Source organism: Bipolaris maydis (assembly GCF_028858645.1).
Source record: "Bipolaris maydis strain C4 unplaced genomic scaffold PSV08scaffold_3, whole genome shotgun sequence".
NCBI classification, from domain to species: Eukaryota; Fungi; Ascomycota; class Dothideomycetes; order Pleosporales; family Pleosporaceae; genus Bipolaris; species Bipolaris maydis.
This window is the reverse complement of record NW_027093859.1, coordinates 1,371,407-1,399,244: the sequence shown is the minus strand read 5'-3', so window position 1 is coordinate 1,399,244 and position 27,838 is coordinate 1,371,407. Positions and strand designations below refer to the sequence as shown.

The 27,838-nt window shown below is 52.3% G+C and overlaps 14 protein-coding genes across 14 annotated transcripts; 8 read left to right on the top strand and 6 right to left on the bottom strand.

The window, feature by feature from the left end:
• Positions 1-158: 158 nt before the first annotated feature.
• Positions 159-995, bottom strand: PSV08DRAFT_386128 (uncharacterized protein; the record flags this gene model as incomplete). Its single annotated transcript, XM_014219058.1, has 1 exon — positions 159-995. The coding sequence occupies one exon, from the start codon at positions 993-995 to the stop codon at positions 159-161; it is 837 nt and encodes a 278-aa protein (XP_014074533.1).
• A 796-nt stretch (positions 996-1,791) lies between these two features.
• PSV08DRAFT_30055 (camp-regulated phosphoprotein/endosulfine conserved region-domain-containing protein) lies at positions 1,792-2,809 on the bottom strand. The gene is made up of 3 exons (XM_014219059.2): positions 2,765-2,809; positions 2,615-2,698; positions 1,792-2,553 (listed from the first exon to the last, which is right to left on the bottom strand). The coding sequence occupies exons 1-3, from the start codon at positions 2,798-2,800 to the stop codon at positions 2,233-2,235; spliced, it is 441 nt and encodes a 146-aa protein (XP_014074534.1). The 5' UTR covers positions 2,801-2,809; the 3' UTR covers positions 1,792-2,232.
• A 1,396-nt stretch (positions 2,810-4,205) lies between these two features.
• On the top strand, positions 4,206-5,122 carry PSV08DRAFT_275375 (SAM-dependent RNA methyltransferase). The gene is made up of 5 exons (XM_014219060.2): positions 4,206-4,558; positions 4,622-4,639; positions 4,699-4,809; positions 4,874-4,992; positions 5,056-5,122. Exons 1-5 carry the CDS (start codon positions 4,240-4,242, stop codon positions 5,110-5,112), a joined length of 624 nt encoding a protein of 207 aa, XP_014074535.1. The 5' UTR covers positions 4,206-4,239; the 3' UTR covers positions 5,113-5,122.
• Positions 5,123-6,241: 1,119 nt separating this feature from the next.
• PSV08DRAFT_217784 (Alpha/Beta hydrolase protein) lies at positions 6,242-8,472 on the top strand (the record flags this gene model as incomplete). The annotated part of the gene is made up of 3 exons (XM_014219061.2): positions 6,242-6,408; positions 6,460-6,820; positions 6,871-8,472. 3 exons carry the CDS (start codon positions 6,242-6,244, stop codon positions 8,272-8,274), a joined length of 1,932 nt encoding a protein of 643 aa, XP_014074536.1. The 3' UTR covers positions 8,275-8,472.
• Positions 8,473-9,465: 993 nt separating this feature from the next.
• Positions 9,466-9,945, top strand: PSV08DRAFT_244785 (uncharacterized protein; the record flags this gene model as incomplete). Its single annotated transcript, XM_014219062.1, has 2 exons — positions 9,466-9,610; positions 9,746-9,945. The coding sequence occupies 2 exons, from the start codon at positions 9,466-9,468 to the stop codon at positions 9,943-9,945; spliced, it is 345 nt and encodes a 114-aa protein (XP_014074537.1).
• Positions 9,849-13,132, bottom strand: PSV08DRAFT_407954 (ribonucleotide reductase). Its single transcript, XM_014219063.1, has 3 exons — positions 13,033-13,132; positions 12,798-12,955; positions 9,849-12,746 (listed from the first exon to the last, which is right to left on the bottom strand). Exons 1-3 carry the CDS (start codon positions 13,049-13,051, stop codon positions 10,230-10,232), a joined length of 2,694 nt encoding a protein of 897 aa, XP_014074538.1. The 5' UTR covers positions 13,052-13,132; the 3' UTR covers positions 9,849-10,229.
• A 199-nt stretch (positions 13,133-13,331) lies between these two features.
• On the top strand, positions 13,332-14,371 carry PSV08DRAFT_217777 (mitochondrial 54S ribosomal protein bL17m). The gene is made up of 2 exons (XM_014219064.2): positions 13,332-13,604; positions 13,655-14,371. Exons 1-2 carry the CDS (start codon positions 13,389-13,391, stop codon positions 14,186-14,188), a joined length of 750 nt encoding a protein of 249 aa, XP_014074539.1. The 5' UTR covers positions 13,332-13,388; the 3' UTR covers positions 14,189-14,371.
• Positions 14,025-15,033, bottom strand: PSV08DRAFT_275340 (stress responsive A/B barrel domain-containing protein). The gene is made up of 3 exons (XM_014219065.2): positions 14,707-15,033; positions 14,541-14,651; positions 14,025-14,486 (listed from the first exon to the last, which is right to left on the bottom strand). Exons 1-3 carry the CDS (start codon positions 14,899-14,901, stop codon positions 14,313-14,315), a joined length of 480 nt encoding a protein of 159 aa, XP_014074540.1. The 5' UTR covers positions 14,902-15,033; the 3' UTR covers positions 14,025-14,312.
• Positions 15,034-15,667: 634 nt separating this feature from the next.
• PSV08DRAFT_399759 (uncharacterized protein) lies at positions 15,668-16,480 on the top strand (the record flags this gene model as incomplete). The annotated part of the gene is made up of 3 exons (XM_014219066.2): positions 15,668-15,683; positions 15,808-16,112; positions 16,169-16,480. The coding sequence occupies 3 exons, from the start codon at positions 15,668-15,670 to the stop codon at positions 16,301-16,303; spliced, it is 456 nt and encodes a 151-aa protein (XP_014074541.1). The 3' UTR covers positions 16,304-16,480.
• Positions 16,481-16,558: 78 nt separating this feature from the next.
• PSV08DRAFT_368989 (uncharacterized protein) lies at positions 16,559-18,945 on the top strand (the record flags this gene model as incomplete). Its single annotated transcript, XM_014219068.2, has 4 exons — positions 16,559-16,604; positions 17,206-17,461; positions 17,511-18,445; positions 18,641-18,945. 4 exons carry the CDS (start codon positions 16,559-16,561, stop codon positions 18,943-18,945), a joined length of 1,542 nt encoding a protein of 513 aa, XP_014074543.2.
• Positions 18,946-19,490: 545 nt separating this feature from the next.
• On the bottom strand, positions 19,491-22,642 carry PSV08DRAFT_197040 (uncharacterized protein; the record flags this gene model as incomplete). The annotated part of the gene is made up of 2 exons (XM_014219069.1): positions 19,491-22,340; positions 22,393-22,642. The coding sequence occupies 2 exons, from the start codon at positions 22,640-22,642 to the stop codon at positions 19,654-19,656; spliced, it is 2,937 nt and encodes a 978-aa protein (XP_014074544.1). The 3' UTR covers positions 19,491-19,653.
• A 545-nt stretch (positions 22,643-23,187) lies between these two features.
• PSV08DRAFT_217770 (uncharacterized protein) lies at positions 23,188-25,013 on the top strand. The gene is made up of 2 exons (XM_014219070.2): positions 23,188-23,243; positions 23,388-25,013. The coding sequence occupies exons 1-2, from the start codon at positions 23,210-23,212 to the stop codon at positions 24,569-24,571; spliced, it is 1,218 nt and encodes a 405-aa protein (XP_014074545.1). The 5' UTR covers positions 23,188-23,209; the 3' UTR covers positions 24,572-25,013.
• PSV08DRAFT_275306 (uncharacterized protein) lies at positions 24,701-24,902 on the top strand (the record flags this gene model as incomplete). The annotated part of the gene is made up of 1 exon (XM_066092532.1): positions 24,701-24,902. A coding segment is annotated over one exon (202 nt), but the record flags the coding sequence as incomplete, so codon positions are not given.
• Positions 25,014-25,186: 173 nt separating the features above from the next.
• Positions 25,187-26,956, bottom strand: PSV08DRAFT_275290 (uncharacterized protein). The gene is made up of 4 exons (XM_014219071.1): positions 26,588-26,956; positions 26,269-26,499; positions 25,903-26,200; positions 25,187-25,843 (listed from the first exon to the last, which is right to left on the bottom strand). Exons 1-4 carry the CDS (start codon positions 26,693-26,695, stop codon positions 25,287-25,289), a joined length of 1,194 nt encoding a protein of 397 aa, XP_014074546.1. The 5' UTR covers positions 26,696-26,956; the 3' UTR covers positions 25,187-25,286.
• Positions 26,957-27,838: the final 882 nt, after the last annotated feature.

The window sequence follows — 27,838 nt, the reverse complement described above, 5'->3', positions numbered from 1 at the left end:
GCATTCCTCTAGAATGGTCATCGAACTTGCTCACACCTGCTCTATATGCCTTCCTATCCTTGTGAGACCCACAATCTTGAACTACCATGGCCTTGGTGTTGCCACTGAGCCCAGATTTCAAGGCACTTCCCATCGTTCCCTGACCGAGAACAACATTCTCAAATCTTGCGCTCAACAACCACGCGTTTCCATGTCATGCGAATATTTCTGGTGTTATCGAAGCCATGCCATGTAACAACTCCGCCAGATCCAACGAGCCGGACTGCCAGCTTCTCTGCTTCATTCACAAACTGTTCATTTGGACTTCCCTTCTGAATCCCATCGTAGACCAAGACGTTGATCGCGACTTTTCGAAACTTTCCCTCCCAATACGGAGTCCAGGCTGCTAAGAAGCCCATCCGCTCGTCGTATATCCAAGAAGACGCCTCGATACTATTCTTGGTCAAGCAAATCCAACGCAACTCTAGATAGATATTCTTTACATGCAGCTGCTTCAAAGCGTTCAGAAAGTCATTGTTAATCTGGCAATACCACCTCCTATCTGTTCGCCATGGGGACCACAGATAACTCTCCGGATGACTGAGCAAAATGTTACGAATGCCATTGTTGGAGATAACAAGTGGGTTGGGCATTGCATCCATCGCTCGCTCCGGCCGTTCAGTCTTTTCCATTAAACTTAAAGTGTGCGTTCGTACAATGAATTCTATGACTTCGTGCAACATCTGTTTGCAAGTCAACATCCATAATGGAAGGCCTCTGGTGCGCTGTAGGGAAGATGTTCTCCCGCGGAGCATAGGGTATAGGGCACAAAGGAGCGTCATGGTTTTCCATCGGAACTTCATCACACTTTTGTCGAAGACGAAGGTGTAGATTTGATCGCGAATCTCGTGGGGCAGCTTGAGAAACGTATTCTGGGGCTCGACAAGCGTGGAGGCAGCGGTGTTTCGAGAGGCTTCAGCGAGCAATCTACGCTTCGCTGCCCGGGTGGTGACCATGTTTCAATGAGTTGTTCTTATCAACTTTGTTGGTGCAGTGTTGGCTGTTGAGAAGAGGTTGTAGTGGAGGTGGGTGGGTTGAAGTGAGAAAGTACCAGAGTGAACTTTTGGTACCTTGAAATACCCCAAGGGAATGGCCATGGTAGGTCCAGCCCTTGGATCTACGTCATGAGACAGGTAGAGAGGCCTCTTTTCACTCTCCTCTGCTGGGATCCACCGTGCCTGGAACCTCAAATCCTGCGCTAAAGGCGAGCCCTGGAGAAAGCGTGAACGGCCTAGATGATTTCATTCGGCACAGCACACAGCGAGGACGGCTATGCGTGAAATGCAAGAGACTGGGAGTTCCACCTAGGGATCAGTCAGTAGGTAGGTAAAATCAATTCGCCCTCCAACTCGGAGCAGTAGCATTGCAGACGAAGAGCAACATAACAAAGCTTTTGTTTGTGAGTCGCTATGCGTGATGGGCACCATGACAAGTATGACATGTGAAACGTCGAGCTGTATTGACAGCAGTGTAGCAGTGGTGGGAGGAGGTCGGTCCTCTAGTTCGCGGATGAGACGCGTAAGTTGCGGTGAGTCCACCGCTTCCTAAAAGATTGAGAAGGCGTACTATTCAGTGACGTCAACTCTAGTACAGTTCAAGTTACAACAATAGCACAACGCATCCTTTAAAGAAGTCGGCATTTTCCTGAATCGTCAAATTTGATTGCAACGACCCTGGCAGCAAGCGACGGCAAACACCTCTACTGAGGGAGCAATAATCATGAAAAGATGCAAGTGCAAGTGCCAAGAAGATAGACACTGGATGAATGAGACGTGTCTGTAATCATATTGCTATGATATCTTCTACTCTGATAGGCGTACACACCCAAAGCCCTATCGCGAAGCTTGAGAAAAACTTCAAAATCCACCCTGAGACAAGCTCCAGAGTTCCCCCCTTGTTCATCCACCAATAGTCAAACGTACTGCTACATAAGAAGTGAAGATTGCTTCCATGCACCAGAGTTTGTGACTTGTAGAAACTGTTGGCCGTCGGGCGCTGTGGTTTCGAAAACAATAGCCTCGGCTGACATGGAAGGCTGTCCCGAACTCCGTGTCCAATTCCACAAAAAAGAGAATAGACCAGGTCATTTGAGGGTGCGTAAAGATACATTTTGGGCACCGTCATCCAAAGTTGCGCCAAATGAGTGCAAAGAAATGGGGGAGTGCGCAAGGTTCTGACTTTGCGGAAGCCCAATTATGCCTTGACAGGGCCACCCTGTGCGTCCTGGGAAATTTCGTTCTCAAACTCCGAAGCCGAGGTTTCCCGGTTCAGGCTCGTCTCGCGGTGCAAAAATGTGTGTTCCTTGACGGGGCTGCTGGCCAAATCGCCCTGCGAGGCAGCAGCGCTGTTGCCATTGCTGCTGACGGAGCCATTTTGGCCAATGGGTGTGGAGGGGGCGATGTGCGGGATCTTCTCGGGATTGGGGTGCTCGCGACCGACTTGTGTGACGCCGACGTCACTAGCTTTTCCGGCTTTGGAGAGGGCGTAGTCGCCACTGTCAAAGTACTTGCGCTCCTGTGGATAGTTGTTAGACAAAAATTGGAGAATGGCATGTCTGCGCTAGTAATTGACGCACCTTGAGCTTGTTCTGGAGAAGGTCCTTCTTGTTGGGTAGCTTGCCGTACAGGCGGAAGAGCTTGGCTTCCTGCTCTGTCAGTTTCTATTCCTGCAGTGTTAGCCGTGGCCGTTTGCGAAAAAGAGGTATGCAAGGATTGCTGTGACGTACGCTAACATCGACCTTGTTCTGCTGGTGCGGGTTCATGGTGGCGGTATTGAGAGTTGTGTTGTTGTGGTGCCGTGAATTGCAGGCGATGATGACGATGTTGTCGTCGTCGTCGGGAGGGGCAAGTGCTTGGGAGAGATGCAGACAGAGGATGATATGAGCTCTTTATGGCGCCACAGCAAGGGATGGGCAGGCGCAAGTTACTTTATAGCACAGAGGGGAGCTGCTGGGTTGGGTTGGGTTGGGTTGGCCAAATTGGGCGAGTACTGTCGACTGCGATGTGACAGGGACAGGGCGAAGCCTGGTGTGATTGCACGCCCTGACGATTGGGTGTCGAGACGAAGCTCGGACTTGGCTCGTTCGTGTGCTGCTTGCTGCCCACTGCCTGACAACGCACAACGGTCAGCGTGCTATGACTCGTCTGGTCTAGATTTATGGCAGCTGCAACGGCAGTGCCTGGACGATGGGGGTGGTGGTGATGGTAGCAGCGGCAGTGGAAGTGGTGGTGGAGATGGACTGCCCCTCTATCCAGCAGCCGACTATGCGATAAGCCTTAGTCGCCCGAGGTGCCGAATGCGGGACGGTGCGCGTAGTCAATCGAGCAAAGAGACGACGAGCAGTAGACACGGTGGCAAGAGACGGGTGGAATGCAAGTCACGGAGCAAGAGGAAAAGTGCCGAACAGGCGCGATTTATGGACAACGGCGGGCGGCGGGCGGTGGGCGTTGTGGTAGATGGGTGGGTTTAACGTTGGAGAGGCCAAGCCGAGGAGGGGTAGATGCAGCAGATGTGTATGTAGGCGTAGGCAATGCAGTGGGCCGGGTCCAGCGAGTTCCAAGGGGCGTGGCTGGACGAGACGGGCTAATTGATGCAGCAGGCACAAAGCAATTCAGGGAAAAGAAGCCGTTGCCGCGACACCACGCTGCCTCGTCACTTAATTGCTCTCTGCCCTAGCCCACCAGCCCTCGTGCGGCGTGCGGGTGCGAGCCACACGACGGATTGCCCCAGCCCTTACCTCACCGAGCACCCGCACAACGTCACCCGCCCCTGAGACGGCTGGATCGAGGTGCCGTCGTCGACTCGCCTTGCCCTCGGTCTCCTTCTGTCACGTCTATCATGGCAGTGGTGTGCTTTTGGTTGGCACCGCGCGACAAATGCTTCCCCCCGCATGTAATGGTGCATCCTGACTCTGCGCCGATAGGCTGCTCCGCTCTGCTAGTCTCGCCATCTATCAAATCTTGATGGTCACCCTCCCACCACCATGCAATCCGGCTAGCCAAGTGCTGGCGCAGGCCTCCGAATCTTACCCTCCGATCCGAACCCAAAGCAATCGTCGCTGAGCCGTCGAGCCAGACAAGCTCTGCCCCGCCCGAGGCCGTCCTTTTTTCGCTTAGCACATGCTGTGAAATTCCACGCCAGAAAACCACTGTAATACTCAGCCCACAGTCTTTTCCCAAACTCCCTCCAATCACAGGCAGAATGGCGAGCACTGGCAAGACTTTTGTAGTAGAGCATCTCGACCCGGAACTCGAGGAATGGTCGTCCTTGGAATACTCGGCCATTGCAGCAGAGTCCCACGCTTCGGGCGCTCAGTTCTTGCTCTCTTCCGTCCCGACTTCTTTGACCTTGCCTGCCAACCTCCAGGGCGCCAAGGGCCTCCAAGTTGAGACTAGGGGGATCGAAGAGATATATGCCGACAAGAAGGACAAAGTATGCTTGCTCGACCCAGCGGCGTCCAAGGACCTGAGCCCAGAAGACGGTGACACTTTTGACATTTTTCTCTTCGGCGGTATCCTGGGTAAGCACACGTGATGCCTTCAACCACCGTTCGTCCGAGTATCCATGAGCTGACGCTGCCTAGGAGACGATCCACCTAGAGGTGTGTGATGCTGCAAACGCTGGGCAGTGTACCCTCATTAGCTAACAGCCTGTATGTAGACCGCACTTCAGAGCTGCGCAAGAAGGGATATCAAGGCCGTCGTCTAGGTCCCGTACAGATGACAACCGACACTGCAGTCCGTGTGACTAGGATCTGCGTCCAGGACAAGGGTACGTCATCCATGCTCGTCACAGATGCTAGTTTTGGTGGATGTGAGATGCTCATGAAACACAGTACCCGTCGACCAGATCCCATACATAGACCACCCAGATCTGAAGATCAACAAGAACGAGAGCACACAGATGCCGTTTCGCTATGTCAAGGGCAGCGATGGACAGCCTATTATGCCCGAGGTACGCATTGCCGCACATGCAACGTTTCGGAGGCAGGATGGATGGCGCTGACCAGATCATCAGGGCATGCGTGATCTGATCGTCAAAGACTCGGCCAAAAGCCTCAACGATCTCTTCTAGACAGCATAGGACCGAGCCTCAGGCCCAGCCTCGAAGCCGCAGCCGGGTCCGGGGCTGGCGGCACGGGAAACATCCATGCGCCACTGTGGCACGCAGTCTTCGACGACAATCGACACGTACCGCTTCCGGGAATGTTTGTTAGCATTAATAACAGCACTCTGAGTCCTTCATAGGCTCCGTGGTGTAGCGCTGGTTGGTGGCTCGAGAGCTCGCAGCCGGAACCTGGGGAGACGGGCCGATTAGAGGGCGACGATGCTCCAGAACCCTTTCCACATGTCCGTGGCAAGGTAGTACTAGTAAGTCAAGTAGCATGGAGTCGACAGCCAGGGCAATCACAAAGTAGTAGTCGCCTCGATAGTGCAAAAGAAGCCTTTGCCGTGAGCTTCCATGTTGCGAAACCCTCGGATTGCGGGATGGAAGCTGCATGTTTCTGTAACAGGCAACACGAGCGCGGAGACGCGTGTTCCAATGTCAGTGAACCCAGGCTTGGTGCGAGCCTGAGGCCAAAAGAAGAGGGTGATACGTGGTTGAAGCAAGTGTAACTGCCCAGGCGTATCAGATGCAGCTTGCACTGCGTGTCTTTTCGAGACACGGAATTGGAGAGAGCCGGAGAGGGAGGCGCTGTGATTGGCTGGCTTACGCTAAGGAACCACGGCCGATGCGCCAAAGCAGTGCTCCATAGCCATGTTCATATCCCTACTCGTACCGTGCTGTATTCTTGACCACTTATTTTTTTTTCTCTGTCGCTCCGCCTAGACCAGCGGTCGAAAAATCCCTTCTTTTGTTGCTTTGCTTTGCTTTTGCTCTTGCGTAGACTGTCTCGCGTATCTGAATATTGCCGCCGTCGAGGCCTGGACTGCCCCCCCCTAGTATTGGACCCGATTGACAGGGACCCCGTCAGCCGCCCAGTAGCCACCTATTCTACATTCTTCATATCCGGACTGTGCTACAGCCCCAACAACCACACACCCGACTGTACAATATCTGTGGGCACATTCCATCCACGCACTGCTCACGCTTCCCCGCTCCCACCCCATATCCTCCCGTCGGCCCATGAGGTAGTCGCAGCGCGCACCGCAACCTCCGCGGCCTTCCCTCCCGACACGCACACGCACACGCGGCCCCAGTCATGGCCTCCTCACATCCACCGTCGCGATGGCGAACAGCCTTGCTCGGCGGCCTCATCGCCACCGTATCATGGCTGCCCAGCATAATGGCAGCAGAAAAGACACAGGCTGACTACTTTGTGCGCAAACTCCCGGGTGCGCCAGAGCCGCTATTGAAGATGCACGCAGGGTAAGCACGCCGGCGATGGGCAGAACCATGGCCAGTCTAACCATGCTACAGGCACATTGAAGTAGACCCGCAAAACAACGGACACCTCTTCTTCTGGCACTACGAGAACCGCCACATCTCCGACAAGCAACGCACAGTACTATGGCTGAACGGCGGCCCCGGCTGTTCCTCCCTGGACGGCGCTCTGATGGAAGTCGGTCCCTACAGAGTCCGCGAGGGCGGCCAGCTCGAATACAACAATGGCTCTTGGGACGAGTTTGCCAACCTGCTATTCGTAGACCAGCCCGTAGGCACAGGCTTCAGCTACGTGAACACGGATAGCTACCTCAGCGAACTCGACCAAATGGCGGAACATATGATTACCTTCCTCGACAAATTCTTCACCCTTTTCCCCGAATACGAGAACGATGATGTGAGTAAAGGAAACGTGGTCACACGGTGCTGTTTACTAACGCCTGACAGTTATACATTGCCGGTGAATCGTATGCCGGACAGCACATTCCTTATATTGCCCGCGCCATCCTCAAGCGAAACAAGATCAACGCCGCCAAAAACCCATGGCCACTCAAGGGTCTCTTGATTGGAAATGGCTGGATTTCGCCAGTTGACCAATACCTCTCATACATCCCTTTTGCCTACCAGAATGGCCTCATGCAGAGCGGCACAGATTCAGCCAAGCGCATCGAAAGCCAGCTGAAAATCTGCACGGAACAACTCAGTGATGGTGGCATGGACAGAGTGGATACACCAGAGTGTGAGCAAATCATGGTCAGGATTCTGGAAGAGACCAAGAACACAAAGGCAGATGAGATGAACCAGTGCATCAACATGTACGACATTCGCCTGCGCGACGACTCATCTTGTGGAATGAACTGGCCTCCGGATCTTTACCAGGTTACCCCCTATCTCCGCCGACCTGATGTCATCCAAGCACTTCACATTAACCCCGATAAAAAGACGGGCTGGCAGGAGTGCAACGGTGCTGTCTCTGGCCACTTCCGTGCTAGGAAGAGTGATCCCTCTGTCAAGTTCCTGCCTGAGATTATTGAGCAGGTGCCCGTTCTGCTGTTTTCGGGTGACAAGGATTTGATCTGCAACCATGTCGGCACCGAGGCTATGATTCAGAACCTCAAGTGGAACGGCGGAAAGGGCTTTGAGGCTTCTCCGGGCGTTCAGAACGCCAAGTCAGATTGGATGTTCGAAGGAGAGCCCGCCGGAACCTGGCAGGAGGCGCGCAACCTAACCTACGTCGTCTTCTACAACTCAAGTCACATGGTGCCATTCGACTACCCACGACGCACTCGAGACATGCTTGATCGCTTCATGGGCGTCAACATTGAACAAATTGGCGGTGCTCCTGCCAACAGCCTCATCAATGGTGAAAAGGGACCCCTGACGAGCGTCGGTGATCATCCCAACTCCACAAAGGCCGAAGAAGACAAGAGCAAGGAGCTCAAAGCAGCAGAATGGAAAGCCTACAAGCGCTCGGGAGAGACTGCCCTTGTTGTCACTGTCATTGTCGCATGTCTCTGCGCATTCTTCCTCTGGCGCAGTCGTCGCAAGAACGCTGAATATAAAGGTGTTGATGGCAGTGACGAAGGCCGCGAGTCCCTGCTTACCGGCATGGGCCTCGACAACTTCCGACGACGAGACCGGAGCCGTGATGTTGAGGCGGCGGACTTTGACGAGAACGAACTCGACGATCTGAATGGCGCGAAGAAGAATAAGCTTTCAGGTAATGGCTATGCTTCTGAGAAGGGTCGCAGACCTACCAACGACTCGTCCTTCTCCTTGGGCGCTGATAGCGATGACGACGATGAGGCGGGTTCCAGCGATGCTGGCAGGAGAAAAGAGGCGTCTCGTTGAGTCAATTGCAAGGGAGCAGGTGTGCTCAGTATATGTGTTGCTGCAGGGACGTAAAATAGACTTTTTGTGCTCCTTAGCAAATGCTGCATTATAGGCGTTTTGGTTTTACCGTATAGTTGAGCTTATGGAGGTATATATACGCCTTGGCAATGTATTTCAGGGTATCTTTACATGTACCACAAGTAAACAATTTTTTTTGGATATCTTCCCTCTTTTATGTAAACATTTGGCAGGATTCTCTAAGGTCTGGTTAAACTAGATTGAATCGAAGACTGAGAAGGATTAGCTTAGCTTGTTTGAAAGTGCTTATCGTGCTCTGGGTTTCGTTTCCATGTTCGCAAGGAAGGAATTTTCAAGAACCGTTCTTGTTTCAAAGATCGAAGCTTGCATATATCATGGATATATTTGTCTTCGTTTCTTATCTGATCTTACCAATGACGTAGTACCGATTGACTTCTCACCTATATCACAGAGGAATTATGCTGACCAAGAACGCTTTGCTTACTGTATCAAGAATATTGGAAAACAAAAATACACACACGGTGGATATGCAAGTAGACGTATCTGCAAAACATACCACTTAAAATATACATGTATTCAACACTGTGACATCCCATATTCCCAGCCCCTAGACTATCTACCCCATATCTTTCGCTCTTATATGTCGTTGTCGTTCCGAAAAGCCGCGGCTCCATTCCGAAAAACCATGAGTTCCCCACCAGCCACGCCCTACCGTACACGTACATAGACCGCACGCAAAACGCGCCCTTGGATGTACATTATCAGCCAAATCGAGTCTAATCAAAACATCACCTGAGAAAAGAGATTGAAATATAAAAAAAAAACACCCAAAAATCCACCTTTGTTAGCTCCCCCTCCCCATCCTTACAACCCGAGGTCCCCCCCCCCCCCCCAACTCCCCTCTTGTATACTTCCCCCATAAACCGCATCCACCCGCATCTTGCCCCACTCTGCTTTCCAATCCACCCCTCCTCCTCCTTCTCCGACATCGCGCCCAAGACGGCCTCTCCAATCCAATCCGACCTGCCAAACAAAACAACAGGACCATACATGCACCACCACCTCCTCCGTCGCACCTATCTTCAGTCCTCCTCCGCACAAAGTCTTCTCACCCGCAGCCTACTCCCACCGGCGTTCCACTGCCGTAACTTGTCCGCACACCAACGCACCATGAGTTCCACATCGCAGCAGCCGCTCCAGGAATGGCTCGTCATCGTGCCAGACCACAAGGGCGCGCTGAGCAAGCGCGTTGCGGCGCGGCCCAAGCATCTGGAAGGGATAAAGGCGGATAGAGAGGATATGTGGCTTTGGGGTGGTATGTTTTTTTTTATCTTCTTGTTTCCGCACACCCCCCCCCCCTCGTCGGCTTCACCCTTTCTCTCTCTCTTTGTTTTGTTATCTTGTTAAAGGCTGCGAGGGTTATTGTGCTGACGCAACAATAATGTTATAGGTGCTATGCTCGAAGAACCAATCCAACCGGGTGACACGAACCCGCCCAAGATGAAGGGCTCGGCCTGCTTGGTTGCTGCGGCGACGCGCGAGGAGGTTATAGAGAGGGTGAAGAAGGATGTCTATGTTGAAGAAGGGGTGTGGAATTTGGATGAGGTGCAGATTATTCCGTTTAAGAGTGCGCTGAGGAAGGCGCTGTAAGAGGTAGAGGGGGCAGCAAGTTGGATAGAGAATTCATGCAAAAACTGATGAAATAAGCATACTCATTTTTATATAAAAAAAATCGTCTGTTTACTGCATTTAACTAGAGCGCAGTGGTAACATAACTGGACCTAACTCATAAACTCATTTCCTCCCATGCCTACATGGCGAGCATCTCCAATCGTAAAAATAGCGAACCTCAAACAAAACATGATATGAGCAATACAAACCGAGTGCTACGCACATCTATCCCCAACCATGACCAGTATCCAAACAACCACCCCTTAACCACTGCACATAACGCAGGCCTCAGGGTTCTCTATTGAGCAAGCAAGGACAGCATCGGCATAAATGTCACCATCGCGGGCTGCGCTATCGTCTTTGGAATCTTCTTCTTGCTTGGCCTTGCTTGAAAGCTCCTCATCCTGCTTGCCGACAGCATCAGCAGCAACCATCTTCGGGCTATCGCCCTCATCGACATCGGCCTTGAAAGGCTTGCTGGCCAGGGCATTCTTGCTCTCTGGGGCAACATCTGCCTTTGCAACACCATTTTCGCCGTTGGTACTTTCCTCAGACTTGGTGGCATACATCGGTCGTGGGGCTGCTGGTGATGAAACACCAGAGCTACGGATTGCCTCCGGCACGAAGCCTGGTTGCTTTCGCACCTTTGGTAGAGCACGGGCAACGTTGGTGTCTGCAACCTTGAGAGCCTCTTGGTCGACAGTGAATTGAATTGGAGCAGAGGCGGCCATGGTGCGGAGGTAGTACATGCCAGTCTTGAGACCAAGCTTCCATCCAGCGAAGTGCATCGAGGTGATCTTGCCCATGGTTGGTTCCTTCATGTGAATGTTCAGTGATTGCGACTGATCAATGAAAGCACCACGGTCAGCAGCCATCTGAATAATGGTTCGCTGCGAGATTTCCCAAACGGTCTTGTAGAGCGTCTTGGTCTCCTCGGGGATGTTGGGGATCCTTGCGATGGAACCACCCTCGGCAATAATGCGGTTCTTCATGTTCTCGGACCACAGACCCATGTCGACGAGGTCCTTGAGCAGCCATGGGTTAACAACCTGGAACTCACCCGCGAGCACACGGCGAGAGTAGATGTTGGAGGTGTACGGCTCGAAGCACTCGTTGTTTCCGAGAATCTGGGAGGTAGAGGCAGTTGGCATGGGGGCGATGAGCAAAGAGTTGCGTACGCCATGCTGAGCAATCTTGGCCTTCAGCTCTGCCCAGTCCCAAAGGTCAGTGGGGGTGACGTTCCACATGTCGTACTGGAGGATTCCCTGAGAGACGGGAGATCCCTCGTATGTCTCATATGGACCAAGCTCCTTAGCAATGTCGCAGGAAGAAGTGAGAGCAGCGTGATAGATGGTCTCGAAGATCTGGATGTTGAGCTTCTTGGCCTCTGCCGACTCAAAGGGCAGGCGCAATGCGAGGAAAGCATCGGCCAGACCTTGCACACCCATACCGATAGGTCGGTGACGGAAGTTGCTGCGGCGTGCCTCCTCGACGGGGTAGTGGTTGACTTCAATGATCTTGTTCAAGTTGCGGGTGACAACCTGGGTGACCTCGTGAAGCTTCTGGAAGTCAAACTCGCCACGCTTGTAGTCAACAAAGGAAGGCAGAGCAAGAGAAGCCAGGTTGCAAACAGCAACCTCATCGGGAGCAGTGTACTCGACAATCTCCGTGCACAGGTTGGAGCTACGGATAGTACCCAAGTTCTTCTGGTTGCTCTTACGGTTGCAAGCATCCTTGTAGAGCATGAAGGGGTTACCGGTTTCGGTCTGGGCTTCAAGGATGGCATACCACAGCTTCTGGGCGCGGACAGTCTCGCGGCCCTTGTTCTGCTTCTCGTAGCTCTCATACAGAGCCTCAAATTCATCACCGTAGACATCAGCAAGGCCGGGGCACTCGTTGGGGCACATCAGAGTCCACTCGCCGTTCTCCTGGACACGCTTCATGAACAGATCGGGGATCCACAGAGCGTAGAACAGATCACGTGCACGAACCTCCTCCTTGCCGTGGTTCTTACGGAGATCAAGGAAGCCAAAGACATCAGCGTGCCATGGCTCAAGGTAAATGGCAAAAGCACCGGGACGCTTGTTGCCACCCTGGTCGACGTAGCGGGCAGTGTTGTTGTACACACGGAGCATAGGAATGAGACCGTTTGATGTTCCGTTGGTGCCACCAATGTATGAGCCAGTAGCACGAATTCGGTGGACGTTAAGACCAATACCGCCAGCGGTCTTGGAGATCAAAGCACAAGTCTTGAGTGTGTCGTAGATACCGTCAATGCTGTCCTCCTTCATATCAATGAGGAAGCAAGAAGACATCTGGGGCGAGGGAGTGCCTGCGTTGAACAGCGTCGGCGAGGCGTGTGTGAAGTACTTTTGTGACATGTAGTCATAGGTCTCAATGGCCTTCTCAATGTCCTCGCCGTGAATGCCAACAGCGACACGCATGAGCATGTGCTGTGGACGCTCAGCAACCTTGCCATCTATGCGGAGGAGGTATGAACGCTCAAGCGTCTTGAAGCCAAAGAATTGGTAGTTGAAGTCTCGGTCGTATACTATAGCCGAGTTGAGCTCCTCTGCATGATCCTGGATAACCTTGTACACAGAATCTGAGATCATAGGCTGGTGCTTGCCATTCTTTGGGTTGACATAGTTGTAGAGATCCGCCACGACTGCAGAGAATTGCTTCTTTGTCTGCTTGTGAAGATTTGAGACGGCGATACGGGCTGCAAGGATAGCGTAATCGGGATGTGTGGTGGTCATGTAGGCTGCTGTCTCGGCGGCCTATTGTGTGTCAGGGATGATGAGGGGCATGAGGCACGTTCACAGGCCTACCAAGTCATCCAGTTGGGTCGTGTTGACACCCTGGTAGACACCAGAGATGACCTTCATTGTGATGGCGGCGGGGTCGACATGGTCGGGATCAAGGCCATAACATAGCCTCGACACACGAGCTGTGATCTTGTCGAACTGCACGCGTTCCTTACGTCCGTCTGAATGCAATTGTTAGCATGGGGAGAAAGTTTGCAGCCAGGAGAATCGGAGGCGGTGAAGACAAGTTGGTGCATACCACGCTTGAAGACGAACATGTTGAATTAGAAAAGTCCTACGACTAAAGGGTATCTGGTACTGGTGTATATGAAAGGAGGGTTGAGTATGAAGAAGAGCGTGCAGACCAGGAGGGGTGAGTGGGTGCAGGGACTTATAACGCGCTGCGAGGGTCTGAAAGAAACGCGTCGCGTTGCTTAGGTCACGGATTAGTGTTAAGTGCTTGCATAATCCAGCGATAGTAGACGCAGGGGTGGGGTCGGGTAAACGCCGGCTGGCCGCCCGAACTTTTCGTGGGCTGGAGGTGTTGCATACTGCGACAGCATCCACGCCCTGCACACCCTCCCTCCCACGACCTAGTCGGCCCAATTGCCCGTCATGGCGGGCGGTCATATGAAATATCGCCATCTCAGCCGGTCGTCGGCGCATCGCCAGGCGCTCCTGCGAAACCTCGTCACATCGCTCTTCAAGCACGAAACCATTGCGACAACATGGCACAAGGCAAAGGAAGCCCAGCGGTTAGCCGAGAAGCTCGTCACACTTGGAAAGAAAAACACAGAGGCTACGAGGCGGAGAGCGACGCAAATCTTCTATGTAGGGATGGCCGGGAGCGGCAATGGCAATGGCATACTGACAGGCGTCAGGAACCGAACGAGATGGTGCCCAAGTTATTTGGCCCCATAAGAGAAAGATATGCAAACAGACCGGGTGGTTACACGCGTGTCCTTCGAATTGAGCCCCTCAAAGAAGATCAGGCCGAATCCGCTATCCTCGAACTCGTTGATGGACCAAGAGACATGCGCTTCGCTCTGACAGCAAAGACGCTAGCACGGAGGCCCGCAAAGCTGGGTCTGAGCCCAGGACTTACGACACACGTCAAGAAGGTCACTCAATTCCGTGAAGGAGGCGTCGAGAGCCTGCGTGAAATGGTGGAGAGGTTGCGGATAGAGCAAAAGGAGGGCATAGACGAAAGGATATTACCGCCACCACGAAAGGTATATCCCGAAGACAAGATGAAGCGAAATATGCATTACTTTGAGGATGTCGACTACTACAAGCCAGCAAACCCGGTGAAGCGACGGGGTGCTAGGAAAGAGCAAGCAAAGCAGGAGCTGATAGAGGATGTTGTGGTGGAAGAGCAGGCAGCTGCCCCAGAGACCAAGAAGGAAGTGTCATGAGGGTTCAGCAGCAGCCTATGTATAACTTATGAATGTGCAATATTGCCTCGATATGGAGGTCACATTTAACAGAGCAGCTGAGTAGGCCCATGAGTTTGGTTGGATATACGGAGTGAAACTGCTCCTAGACTCGCAACGCATCAGTGAATACGCCGTTTTGAAAATCCACAACTGTCGCCTTTTCCACGACTGCACTAGCAGCCTCTTTGAAGGCCCTGTGGGCTGGATCTTCATTCACGTAGTAGTCGCGATCTTCAACGGAGTGGAACTGCAAGACGAAAGCGTGACTGACGCCATTCTAACAAAGTAAGTGTCCGAGTGACCAACCTATTGTTGAGGGGGGCCGAGGTACCTGGAGATTTTCCGTCGAGATGTCCCTGCCGCCTGCGACTGACACAATGTACGGTCTCGTCGAACCTGGATGCACACACTCCTTGGCCAGTGCAAAGAAGCGGGAAGTGATCTATCAGCAACCAGACTTAGTAATGCCTTCACACATGCAGAGGCACTGTCATCACCTCCTTGATGGCAAACGCACTGGCGCCCTGCTTGAACTGGAACAGGACGAGATGCGTGGTGTAGGGTATAACGGGTGCATGGGGCCCAAAGAAAGACTCTGCCAGCGAGTGTCCCACGGTGCGCGAGAACAGCAGGAGACTAGTGCCGAGCAGCAGCAGCAGGACGAGGCCAACTGCCTTGTTTGTTATCAACATGGCCGCTGGGCGGTAGGAGCGCAGAGTGAGGGGGGCGAGGATATGCAGACTAGTAAGTGTCGTATGGATGGGACAAAGCAAGGAACGAGAGTCGCCAACGACGTGGACTGGCGCGGGATTCCATTGTGTTGTGGCCAGATGCCGCCAAAGGCAAGGTGGATGTTTGGGACACGGGGGCGAGGGGGCGAGGCGAGCGCTATGCCTGTTCCAAGGCATGCAGCCGCAATGTGCTTGGGGGTGGAAGCGCAGGCGGGCAGCGGGCAGAAGAGGAAAAGACGGGGTACGTGTGGGCCCTCAGCGCCTGTTCGTGCTGCCGGCCTGCTGCTGTCGGCCGGTTCCCCGCCTGTCGAGCGGTGACGTACATAGTACCTGATCGCCCGCATCCGCATCAACAACAAACCGCAGCATCTGCAACAATGCACCATGCACCGCACGCTCCACGCCCAGCCGTCGCTTTTCCGCGCCTTTCCCCCGAGCATGCTAAGCAAGTCCATTTCCTCGACTAAGCAGTGGCGCTCCAGTCCAGACCTGCGCAAAGTGGATGCGCCATGCGTCAATGGGCGACAGCGCGCGGGCTGGGGGCAGGTTCTGGGTCCAATTGCTCGCAATGAGTGGGGCCTTGGCAGATACGTCATGGGCATGTCAGCTGCAAGCATCGTGAATACAAAAAGAAGCCTGCGCTCCATGGCCGAGTGCCCTCCATCGACACTTCACTCCAATTGCCATACACAAAGACCCTCGACTTCAAACTCGCTTCATCAACACAATGGCCTCCCTCCACTGTAAGCGCTGCCTTGCGACTACTAATTGCATACGGAGCCATCCCCCTGGCATTGAGCATACCCATGGTGTCATGTCAGGTTGAATTGCAATGAGAACCCCTCACTGACTCCTTCTCCTTCGCAGACCTCCCTCCCGTTAAGCCTTCGGCCATTGCCCTCGGCACCGCCTTCAACCACGCCGTTTCTCTGGCAGTCCTCGGCCCCATCTTCGGTGATGCCTACCGCCGCGCCCAGCAAGCAAACTCCAAGGAGGAGTACTTCCACTCCAAGGAGGCTGCCACCGCCGCCGCTTCATGGGGAAGCTCCATCCTCGGCTCCAGTATCCAGGCCTACGGTGTTGGCGCTCTCATCAACGCTACCGGCACTCTGACCTACAAGGGAGCTGCCTACCTTGGTTCTTTGATCTTCTTTGCTTCTGCTGCCCCATCGGTAAGCCATCATGTGATACGGTGCCTGCGAGGACACATGGGCTAACATGCATGCAGATTGTCTCCCAAGTCGTCACTGAGAAGCGCCCCATGGACACAATTGCCATTGGTGCTGTTGCCCGCGTCCTCGAGACTGTTGGCCTCAGCATGTTCCTCACCTACTGGGGTACCCGTACCAACCCTTTTGACTAAGCGCCTCATAACATTCCCCGTAAAAAGGGCACAGGGTGTTTAGGGATTCTGCTACGTCTGCAGCTTGATTGGGCAGATTGGACGCAGATGATATGAGTTTTCTTAGCGGAAAGAAGCAGAAACTTAGCCTTTTCTCTATGATGTAATATAATACCATCAATGAACAATATAATGTCGCTCTATTTTTGTGCCTGACATGTCGTGATGTGGCGGAAAATTCGTGTGGTCATCTTACGCTAGTATCTTGTGCGAGAGATGAGTATGCACCTAGCCATAGCTCATGTAATACACAGCTTTATTAGTAAGTAACTAAAGATCTACTGCAATTCTATCCTTCAATCAATCCTTTAAGATGCCCTGAAGATAATCAAGTCTAGCAGTAGCATAGAGCTTTATTTTGATACAAGTGGTAAAAGTGTAAAGTAGGTAAGTACTTACTTGAGATGATTTTAGTGTAGAAGCGCTGATAAAACAGAGCTCTTGTCACAATATTTTGAACTGGAGGACAACCTTCGGGGATCCATCGGGTACCCCTCGGACCAGCGAAGCTACAGTCACGTGCATAGGGCACAGTCCCATCCGAACCTGAGGTAACTCCTCAAGGATTTGTCTTAATTCACTTTGACTGAGATATTTTGCGCCTATCTGCAAAATACCTCACGGCTCTAGCTAGTAGCGTCTAGACGTCTATTTTACTAAACAACATAAATCTACCTCTAACTATCTCTATTCTCTTTTAAATAGAGCACTGATCGCCTGCAGCTAGCTAGAAAATGAGATAGAACTGAGCATGCCCCCAGCTGGTCACATACTAGCATTGTGGCGTTTTACTAACATGGCAGATGTTAGCGATTTCATGTGATTCTCGTGCTACCTGGATGGTTTGGCGGTGCAAAACCCAGATCAAGGATCACAATACCTTACTCAGATTTGGATTATTCGATACGGCACAGCTTTTGCCTTTCTTTCCAAAGCTCTACTTACAAGCGCAGTCGTTGTAGCATACAAACAGCACATTTGGATCAACCTGCGGGCGCGAGCCAATACTATTTCTACCATTGACGCCATGTTTGCGGTCACATATGATATTCTAGCCTTTTTGAATCCAGGCCTGCTAGTAAAGGCAACGATTTCATCATTAATGGCATTTATAATCTGGTACCTATGCTCACTGCCGGGGTAGTTATACATCACTAGCTGTTTCCAGGTTTCTTCCGCTTGCAGCTTTGATTACACCATCAACACTGACAGTTGTCCCCTCTATGCGAGAGAACACGACCATGATGCATGTGACGACTCTCGATTTCAATGAATCCTCAATTTATACCTTCTCAGGATTTGGTGGCGGCTCCTCTCCCTTGTTGACTCGTCTCACATTTGCCACGGCGTCCAACATGCAAATTCTTCCCTTGCAAGCCATCGCTACAAACACAACGTACCGTCACGAGTTCCTGAGACCATCATTGAAATGCGAGCCCGCGACAGGACAGAGATTGGAGGACGTGGATGCCATTCACAATATAACTCTGAAGCGCTTCACAGGAAGCGGAGGCGGCCAAGTTATGTATTTGGCTTACACGAGGCAGGATACTCCTGGTAACAGTAGACCGATGCTCAACACAGAAGGGTTTGTAGCCGAATGTGTGATGTCGGATCGCCGTGGCGTCTCATGCGATAAAAGCAACGATCCAGCAATTTCGGCGCGAGTCGGCAAGGAATCCATTACATGCATACTATACGACACCCATTTTGACCTCGATTTTCGAGCCGTAGGCAACGTACAAACCCTTGCCGGGTTGCGGTTCGAGTGGCTTCAAAAGAGCAATGGGGAAAACGAATCATTCAAGGCAATCTTGCATGAACTATCAACAATGCTAAGTGGCACAATAGGCGCTTCCGCAAGCGGGCCTGTGGTCCACCAGTATGATAGCGGTACCTCTACCCTCGTCACTTTCCAAACAAAAGTCATGTCTACTGCTTTGATCGGTCTAGTATCTACTGCTTCCACTATGCAAGTCGGATCCCTTTTACATGATCTTCCCCAAGAAGATCGCGACTTAGCCGCGAACAGAACGCTTGGGGAAATGCTAGAAGAGCTATCGAGAAACCAAACGCTCAGTCTTTTCAACAGCAACCGGCTATGTTAAGTTCTTGAAAGCAGCTCCTCCCCATCAGAGATATCGATACGCATCTCTCTCTCTCTCTCTCTCTCTTTGCCATCTTTTTTCTGACACCAGACCCCCCCTTTCACCAGGCTTGCCCAAAACGCCACAAACACCACCCTTGTCACGCACTCTACCTGCGACACCATTTACGAACACCGCTCGCGGAACCTAGTCATGACGTACGCCATTGCCATTGCTTGCTCAGCCTTTGGCGTGCTACTCGGCTCACGCGCCCTATGGCTCAACGGCACCAGCCACGAAACAAGCTTCTCGTCCATCATGAGCACAACGCGCAACCAGTATCTGGACAAGCTGACGCTCGGGTACTCGCTCGGCGCGGCGCCGACGCCGCGTGCGGTGAGGAAGATTGAGTTGAGGTTTGGGGAGCTGAGGGGCGGGGTTGAGGCAAGGGCAAGGTCGAGGGCGGCGTTTGGGCTGGACGCGGATGTGGTTGAGCTGAGGAAAGGGGGCATGTGATTTATTGAGTCGCTAAGATGTGGAATTCGGTTTTATAGAAAGAAAGATGGATTAGATGTTTGCACTAGAGTGGCCTGTAGAGCTTTATAGAATCATGTCCAAGCTGGCTATAGAAGTGCTGGCACTTACTCTTGTCGCTGAGAACCCCGAATCTACATCTCAGCCGTTTCGACCGACAACGTCAAGGATTAAACCTACTCATGATGCTGTGTCAAGTAGGAAATTCATCTCAATGTTCTCCAATGAAGTAGCTAATTTGACAAGAAGCGAGATGGTTATTTTCCATCCAACACTGCGGATTGAAGTGTGCTTCACTTATTAGTCCCTCTTGTACTAGGTTTATCTGAAGGCACTCTAATATTTGTGCCTCTCGAAGAAATACTCTATATTTGCATAGACTATTTGAAATAGCTAGATATAAAGATTTCATGTTTGACATCAGGAGAGAATTCAGAATAAAGCAAAAAAATCAGGAAAACTTTTGTAGCAATAAAAGCTTAACACATTGTTAATAGAAAAGTAGGCAGCTAAAAAGAACATCGATGTAGTACTAAATCGAGCTTTGAAATTTTAAAGTAGATCTTTTGGGTTGAGAGAGATCTAGACTCTTCATCTTACGGATTCATTAGCATAGTAAAGAAATTCTAAAACCTTAAGAAAACCTGCTAAACTGCCTCTTCTTTTAGCTATAACAAGCGTAGATAAACTTCATCTCTTCCAATCCTTCCAAGCCTGCACAAAGCTCTTACCACTCCCACTGTGATCCCCCAATGCACATGCCGCTCTTTCCCCCAGGCCCACAAGCGGTACCATACTCGGCCTACCGTGTGCACACATAAAGGGAAATACACATTCCGCCAACTTCTCAACCAACTCCCTACACTCTGCAAGACTCAATTCATCATTGAACATGATTGCAGAGCGACACGCGCGAGAATTGATTAGATTAACGAGAGCAGCTGGACAACTCGACAACGCGCGAACCCAAGACTTATCTTCTTTTGTGGTATCCTCCTCCTCTTCTTTTTCGGGAAAAGAAGAAGGGGTGCTTGAAGGTGGAGGAGGAAGATGTCCCTCAGCATACCCCCAAACCGCAGATCTAAGCATCGAAATCAAAACCTTGGGATCCGTCACGCATCGTTGAGCAATCACAGGTGGGAGCGCAGTGACCAACAGTAGTGCTTCGCATTTTCTCTTCTTTTTCCGCGCGTCAAGCGACGCTTGGTTCGACGATGATAATGCTGATGCTGGTATGTCATACAAAATCCCCCAAGCAGCAAAACGCGCAGCGTGCGTTATGAAAAGAGCTTGTTCATGCGGTGACACCGCGAAACTGAGTGGTTTCTCGAGGGCAAGGGACGAGATGTCTGATTTATGGCCGAGTTGCGAGGAGGAGTAGGTGTGAAGCGAGGAGGGTGTGCAGAGTTGTTGGAAAAGGGATTCGACTTGGATGCGTTCGTCGGCGGCGTGTTGATCGATGAGGACGAGGATGTCGTTGCTTTGGGATGCGGGCTGCATCTTTACGAGGATGAATTTCCTGTCGACTTGAGAGATTACTTGGGCGGTTTGGAGGCCTGACTTGGAGAATTTGCTGGTGATGCTGGTGGTGTTTGTTTCAAAAGATATGTCCATGAGATGGGAGCAGCTGTGCATGACCTGGTTATGGTGATGGCTGAGTTTGTCTTGGTCGTTTGTGATTTGCTGGATACGCTGTTCGCTCGGCTTGAAGATGGGGTTTTCCCAGTTTTGGAGCATATTGTCCAACCAGGGCGTCGGTTTTGCTGTGGCTGTTGAGGCTCTACTTGGTAGACGAACTGACTTGCTTATCGGCCTTTGATCAAACCTGAACGTGTTTGGAGAGCGGTCTGTATTCGGTCGCGCTTGAACGTTTGACATGACACAACCTGTTCTGGAATTCAAAAGATGAGTTTTTCCAGTTGAAGGATCCGTCCAAAGTATGCTGTCATCATTCTCTTTTTCTTCAGCATTGAAAGTTTCGCCCATATTTGGAAGCACGTTTTGTGCCGTTGGTGCGCCAAATGCGCCTTGGGCAATAGGCTGCATGGCAAATGAGGCAAAAGGTTCATTTCCACCAGAACTCTGAACAGCGCTACGCGAATTGCGTTCATTGCCACTTTGGCTTCCTAGCTTGGGTCTGGTGGGTAGGCTATTGAAGAATTCTGACTTTCCGCTTTTGATGCGGGACCATGTTGCAAAAGCTTGATGGTGTTTTTTAAAGTTCTCATGTGAGTTCGAATCCTTCGAGCGCTTTCTCTTCCGAGTCCCTATGCATGCAGACTTATTCTCGGGCACCAACAACTCCCCCGTAGAAACAGATCTTGAAAGTGCCGATGAATCGCTCGCAGCAGTCACACTCGACAGACTCGAAGCTGTATCAGGTGGATCCCGTCTTTTGCGAGACTGGCGCGGTCGGAAATGGTGAACGACCAGCCATTGTGTTATCATTGCTTCCAAAACATCCATTATACTCTGCAAGTTCGCTTCATCTCCTATGATCTGATCTTCAGATATGGCTATCCCATTAGCTTCTGCCAGCGAAATTCGGAGGTGGAACATGGGATATCGATCAACATCCTTGCGCATCTTGAGCTGTCGGTTGGTGTAGCCATCTTTCTTGAAGCGTTTATCTGACTGCTGCCGCATCTTCTCATATGCATCGACAACTGCTTCTTCTACGGTACCAAAACTGGAGTGTGCAAAAAGACGATTCACATGGTCGAATAACTCATTATGTCTAGAATCTGAGGAAAGTGGCCGTATGCCGAGAGAAAGGAATTGCACATGTTTGCTGGGGGCTGGATCAAGGGATATGGCACCCTTGACAGAGACAGTAGAGGTCGAAGCCGACGCTGGCACCCAAGATGACCACTCATCAATACCGATGTAGTTCGCTTGAGTCAGGATGTTGAGTAGGGACGTCAGCTGTGCGGAACGGACCTTTCCTATGATTTGGTCTGTTCTAGCAGTTGTGTTGAGGTTGAGAATGGGTTTGTTGTCGCCGTCTCGAACACGCACGGATACAGTGCCTTGCCAACCAAGGAGAAGGCCTGCGATGTCATGTTTCAGCCCTTCGCACATCTTCTCATATTCTTCTTTCTGGGCCGCAATCAACGCGCGCTGTTTCACCCGCACTGGCATATTTCCGAACAGGTTTCGCACAGTGACACGGGTACCATGCCTGCCATGCACCTCGTGATGGGCTGACGCCGGCAACTGCCGCTCGACAACACTAGCGTGGTGGAAGGTGACGGCGTTCTGCGACCGATACTCATGATGATGCGAGGCAATGGTCAAGAGAGACATGGCAGCGAGTGAGGCGAGAAAGGTGCCATTTCGGCCAAGCAAAGGCTCCTTTGCATGGTATTTGGATGTACCTGGAGTGGTCAATATCTATGTAGCAAGACAGCGACCAGCACCAGGACGTACAATACAGTTTTCCTAGCCGTCCTTTGTCCGAGAATTCAAGGGGCGAGATGCCGAGTCCGTCGTCCTCGACGATGCAACCCCCACGCACAAAGTCAACAGTAGCCTCAACCCTGGTGGCCTTTGCATCCAGCGAATTCTTGACGAGCTCCAGCACTACGCCGGCCAGCGACACAATGGCGGCGGAGGACTTGATCTGAGCGACTGCATGGTCGGGCAGGGGCAATATGGTTTGACCTGAGGCGTCCGGCATGGCATGTCTGGAGGGCGTGGTGGTGGTGGTGATGGGGATCATGACGTAAGGCAGGCCTGGTGGTCGATGGCCTTGTTGGCTGTTGACCCGTGGCGGCTCATGTCCGGGGCCGCCTTGTGGACAGTGTAGGGGGCAAGGGAGGTTGGGCGGGGTGTTGTCATGACGATCTACATGCGATACGCAATCGAAGAGGCGTGAAGGACGGCAGGGCTGCTCAGTGCGGCGGGCGGCACTTGCGCTGGGGAAAGGGTCCAGCCAGCCGGAGATATCGAGTGCCTATTCCATTCCAATGCCTTTGCCCTTCCGCCCCCGACCGAGACAAACGCAGACCCAATCACGAGATATCAGACACGTTGCCCAGCCTCGTCAGCAGCAGACACGCCCAAAGCCAGCATATACTCGATATAGTATACTACACGCAAAAAAGAACACACGCCCTGCCGCTCTCGTTCCACGTGCTTCTACCTCGACTGCCGACACGGAGAGTCGCGTCCCGCGCAGGGCCAGCCCAACCAACGACTTCACTTTCTCACCACCCGCGCTCTACTATATTCGGCCGTGGACAGCATGGCGACGGCCGAAGCAGCGTCGAGGCCCCATGGTACGGTCGCCTAGCCCAGCACAGCCATTGCCCCTGGCTGCCTCATAAAACCACTTCCTCCCGCCCTGCATTGCTCACTTCTGCTCTGCTTGCCCTGTTTACGCCGCCCACCGACTGTGCCAGATATGCTGACCAAGACCAAAGATCGCCATACTACGCGCAAGCGCCCCTTTGCCGGCTGGATGAAGCGCCTCGCCAACCTCAAGCCCTCGTCGTCTGACGCCCCCGGCAAGAAGAGCACCACCACCAAAAAAGCCCTGGCCAAGAACAACCCCTACCCCCAGTCCGGCTACATCACCACTGGCACCAATGCGCCCGACGACAGCCTCTCCGTCTCCACCTCTGCCACCCCGCGCTCCAATGCCAGCTGTACGTCGGTCGAGGAGACAGCGGCAGAGCGGCCACAGCGCGTGGAGAAGAGCAACAAGTCCACCGCACCCACCGTTGCAACGCTCCCCGAGACACTCAACTCGACACGCTCAAAGGCTGAGACTGGTGGCAGTAACTTTGTTACCGGGGGCAGCACATTCTCCTCACCCCACGGCTCAGAGCACTCCCTCACCACCACCCTGACTACCATCCAATCCACCGCGCCCTCCAACGTCCTCAACATTGGCCATGCCCAGCACCAAAACAACGCAAACAACTCCCTCGCCACGCCCGTTCACTTCTCCCACCAGTTCCCCACCTCTCCTCCGCCCTCGGCCATACCCCCACATATGGCGGCCCAGCAGCAGCCCAATTCCTACCAAGGCGCCACCGCCAACAACATTCTGACCGACAACGCCTCGATCCTGACCCTGGCCTCCTCGTCGAAGCGCCGCCGTCGCAACTCTGTAGACACCAACGCCTCGATGCGCGCATTGGCACCCTCGTCACATTATGGTGGCAGTCGCGAGTCGCTCCCGCTTAGCGTCCTATCCGCCAACCCCGAAACCATCTACTCGCCCTCGAATCGTCCCAACAATGTCGGTGCGTTTGTCAACGCAGAGCGCGCAAGTGTATACTCGGCCTCTGGCGTTACCGCACCCGCCCTCTCCACCGACCGCAACAGCTACTATGCAAATAAACAGGCCGACGGCCTAAGCGTTCGCAGCGGACTCCTCGGCCACGGTCGCACTGATAGTATCAGCAGCATGCGCGCAACGCCCACGAGTCCCCTAGCCAGCCCCCGCGACCCTGTTGGCCCTGGTAGAATCAGTCGCAAGAGCTCCGAGTGGAAGGAGGCGAGGGAGGCAAGTGATGAGGATGAGGTTCCTGCGAGTCCGATTGTAGAGGAGCATGAGAAAAAGGCCAAGTCTCAGCCTAAGTCGGAGCCAAAGATTTGATTCTTTTTTTTTCTGGTCTTCGTTTCTACTAGTTATTTCTCTTTATATCATGTTTCGCGCCACTGACGACGCGATTCTTTCCCATTGCCCATATCAAGGTGGACACGGGGCGTTGTTGAGGTGCATGTCATGATATCCGGGGTTTCTCATTGCATTGGGATTGGGGCCGGCGTTTGCTTCTCTCTCTCTCTTTTTTTTACAATAAGAGGAATGGAGGGGACGGGGGCCATGACATGTGGCGGGTTTCGTCTCTGGTCTTTTTTTGTGCTTGTGTTTTGGTCTCTGCTTCTCTCATCTTATACCCTAGATTCGAATGAAGCTGTATTTTGGTGTTCTTTTCTTTTGTTTGCAACGATTACGCATGGTGTGGGTTGATATGGGTATAGCATGTAGGATAAGAATGAGATGCAATTGATGCTACAATGTGGATCTATTTCTCATTGCATTTTTTTTTGGAGCAAGTAACTTGATTGCTCTTTGACACTGCATTTCGTCCCAAAACGAGAGACAGAGAGAGAGAGAGGGCTTTGCAAGACTTCAAACAGGCACTGAGATGTTCCGGATATGCGCCACCCAGATTCAAACATGAAGACAAAAAAACACCTTCAAGGGACATGATGCCAAAAGCCATGGCGAGAAAATAACGCTAAATGCTATGCTAAGCCACGCCATGCTACCAACATATACGATTCCATTTCCCCCCAAATCATAGTCCTTATCCCATGATCCTCCTTCTCCTCCCACTATCAACGCTGACAGTATTGTCCGGCCCAATACTAATACTCAAACTGCTACTATCGTCTTCGCTCGGCGCCCGTCTCCTATCCCCCCTCCTATCAATAACCTGACTCTTGCTTCGCTCAGGCTGGATAACGAGCCACGTCGAGCCGCCACCATCGTGCTCCTGCTCCATAAGTTGGAGTTGCGGGCCGCCGCCGCCTCTGTCATCGCGCCGCCGGATCTCACGGTCTCGGTCTCGGTCACGATCGCGGTCGCCGCGTCTAATGTCTGCTTCGCTGTGCCCGCGGTCGCTGCGGCTGCGCTCCACGACAGGTTTTACGGCTTTCGGGGGCGCGGGGGGCGGGAATAGCGAGTGGAATTTTGCGGTTTTGATGGGTAGGGAAGTGAGGGATTGGGGGAGGGGGAGGGATTCGATCAGAGTGAGTTTTTCTAGGGGGATAGTGGTTAGGAGGGAGGCGGGCAGGTCGGCGGGGGAACAGGCGACGATTGCGTGGCGGAGATGGGTGTTCAGGGCGAAGAAGGAGAGGTTTTCTGGTGATCAAGTCAGTGGGTCTTACTTTAGACTGTGGTGGGAATACTACTAAACGTACCTCTGACTTTCCTTCCTGCTCCACCTTCTTTACCGACTCCAGTGTCGATCCAGTCGAAGCTCGTTATCCTTCCACAGAAGCCGGTGGAGAATGCACGAAGCTGGCCCAAGTTGCGCACCTTTTCAAGCCGTACGAGGTAGTTTGCCATGCCCTCGAGGTTGGCGTATACCCGCACAATGATGTCGAGCGAGTCTGCATCTTCAAAGAGTTCTCGTAGGTATTCTCGGATCCGGAGGTTGAGTTCGTCGGCCAGAGATTCGCCGCCTTGGGCTTTGCGAGTGATGTACTTGTCTTGGAACTACAAAATATTGTCACGTTACAAACCTGCAAACATGTTTTTTGGGGGGATACTAAGGGACTATGTACCAGAAAGCCCTCCGCATCGGCATCTATCAGGACAATGACGAACGGTCGCTTCGCTTGTTGCTGTACTAACGCTTCCTCTTTCGCCTTTGACTCGTCTATCTGCGCCTGCATCGTTCTCGTCGTCTCGGCAATCTCCGCTTGCAGTGTTCGTCTAACGTTCTGTTCAGACCCGAGATCCAGTTCGGTTTGCGCAAGGCGTTCTTCTGTCTTTTCCAGCTTGTCCAGCAGTTCCTGCGCTGACGGTGAGTATCCAGCGACAACCCCACAGCGCACACGACTGGAAGCGCTATGACCAAAGACAGCGAAGAGGTATACATACCTCAATAAGCTCACATCGCTTCTCCTCAAGAATCCTAAACTGGGTCAACCGCTCGCGAAACGTCATGGGCGGCGGGGGCGCGGGGCCAGCAACAACTAGTTCCGACATGGTTTACAGAAAGTAGCCAGATCTCTCACACACACAAAACTTCCAAGGGTAACCACGGCGGAGAGAAGTGACGCAAAAACCCCGGGGATTGTAATATTTAAGAAGACGCGTTGTTTTTGGGCACCCGCGCAGCGCTAAGCTGGGCTGCTACAGGCATTCCCTCACGGGTTCTGATGACCCCGCCGAATGGCAAAGATGGAGACGACCGACGTAGCGGGTCGTGATTGGCTACCGGAGTGGGGGTGCGTTGGGCTGAGACGCTGTCCTGGGGTTGGATAGTATCGTATGGAAACAGAGAGTAGAAAGACTCACCAAGTGGCGAGATGCTTTTTGGATCGTGGAACGGGCGCATGAGACATATACATATCATGCGGTTCGTGCCGCAGATGGGTCTTGTGAGGTGGTGGGGTCATGGGCGTCTATCGAGGAATTACATGTTGTGCATGACTTGCCCCGCCAACACATGACACTACACACACCAACGCTTATTTTATAGGCTGGTGGAACGACCAGATACTCTACGACTGGAGGATGGATTGGTCGAACAATCAGGAGAGTATGGGGGTTATCTCGATGAGGAAAGATATCGCGTGCATTGTGTGGCTGGCTTCATCTATTATCCCGAGTGCATGTTGTCATGCATTTGCTAGGATCCAAGTACTCATACGTAGGTGTACATGGAGTACCTCAGAACCATGCGTCATATTCTCACTCAATCGCTAGTACCTTTGCTTTTGTATTTGGCACACCGATAATCCGGTGATATTTTCTTAGCCTGAACCTTGGCAAGAGACGTGTCTCCAGAAACATGAGTATGATTGCGTGTGTGTTCAATATATACTGATGGTACTGGAGGATGTACCAGTGAGCAGCTGTGTGCAATTCCTTCAATGGCATCAGAATCAATTTTCAAGAGGAGGGGCATTGGACAACTGTTTGTTAACAAGAAATCAACAGGGCAACGTTTGCAGCGTACTTATCGGTAGATCTGGGAGATGATACGTACAAGTCTCGCCAAGGCGCCGAATCACGTGTTGTCAAATATGTATGTGATCGTCCCCTGCGCTTTCCAGACAACTTCACGTCACAGTTTCTTGTTTCATTGTATACAACATCAACATGTTCTTATCTTCAATCACGAAA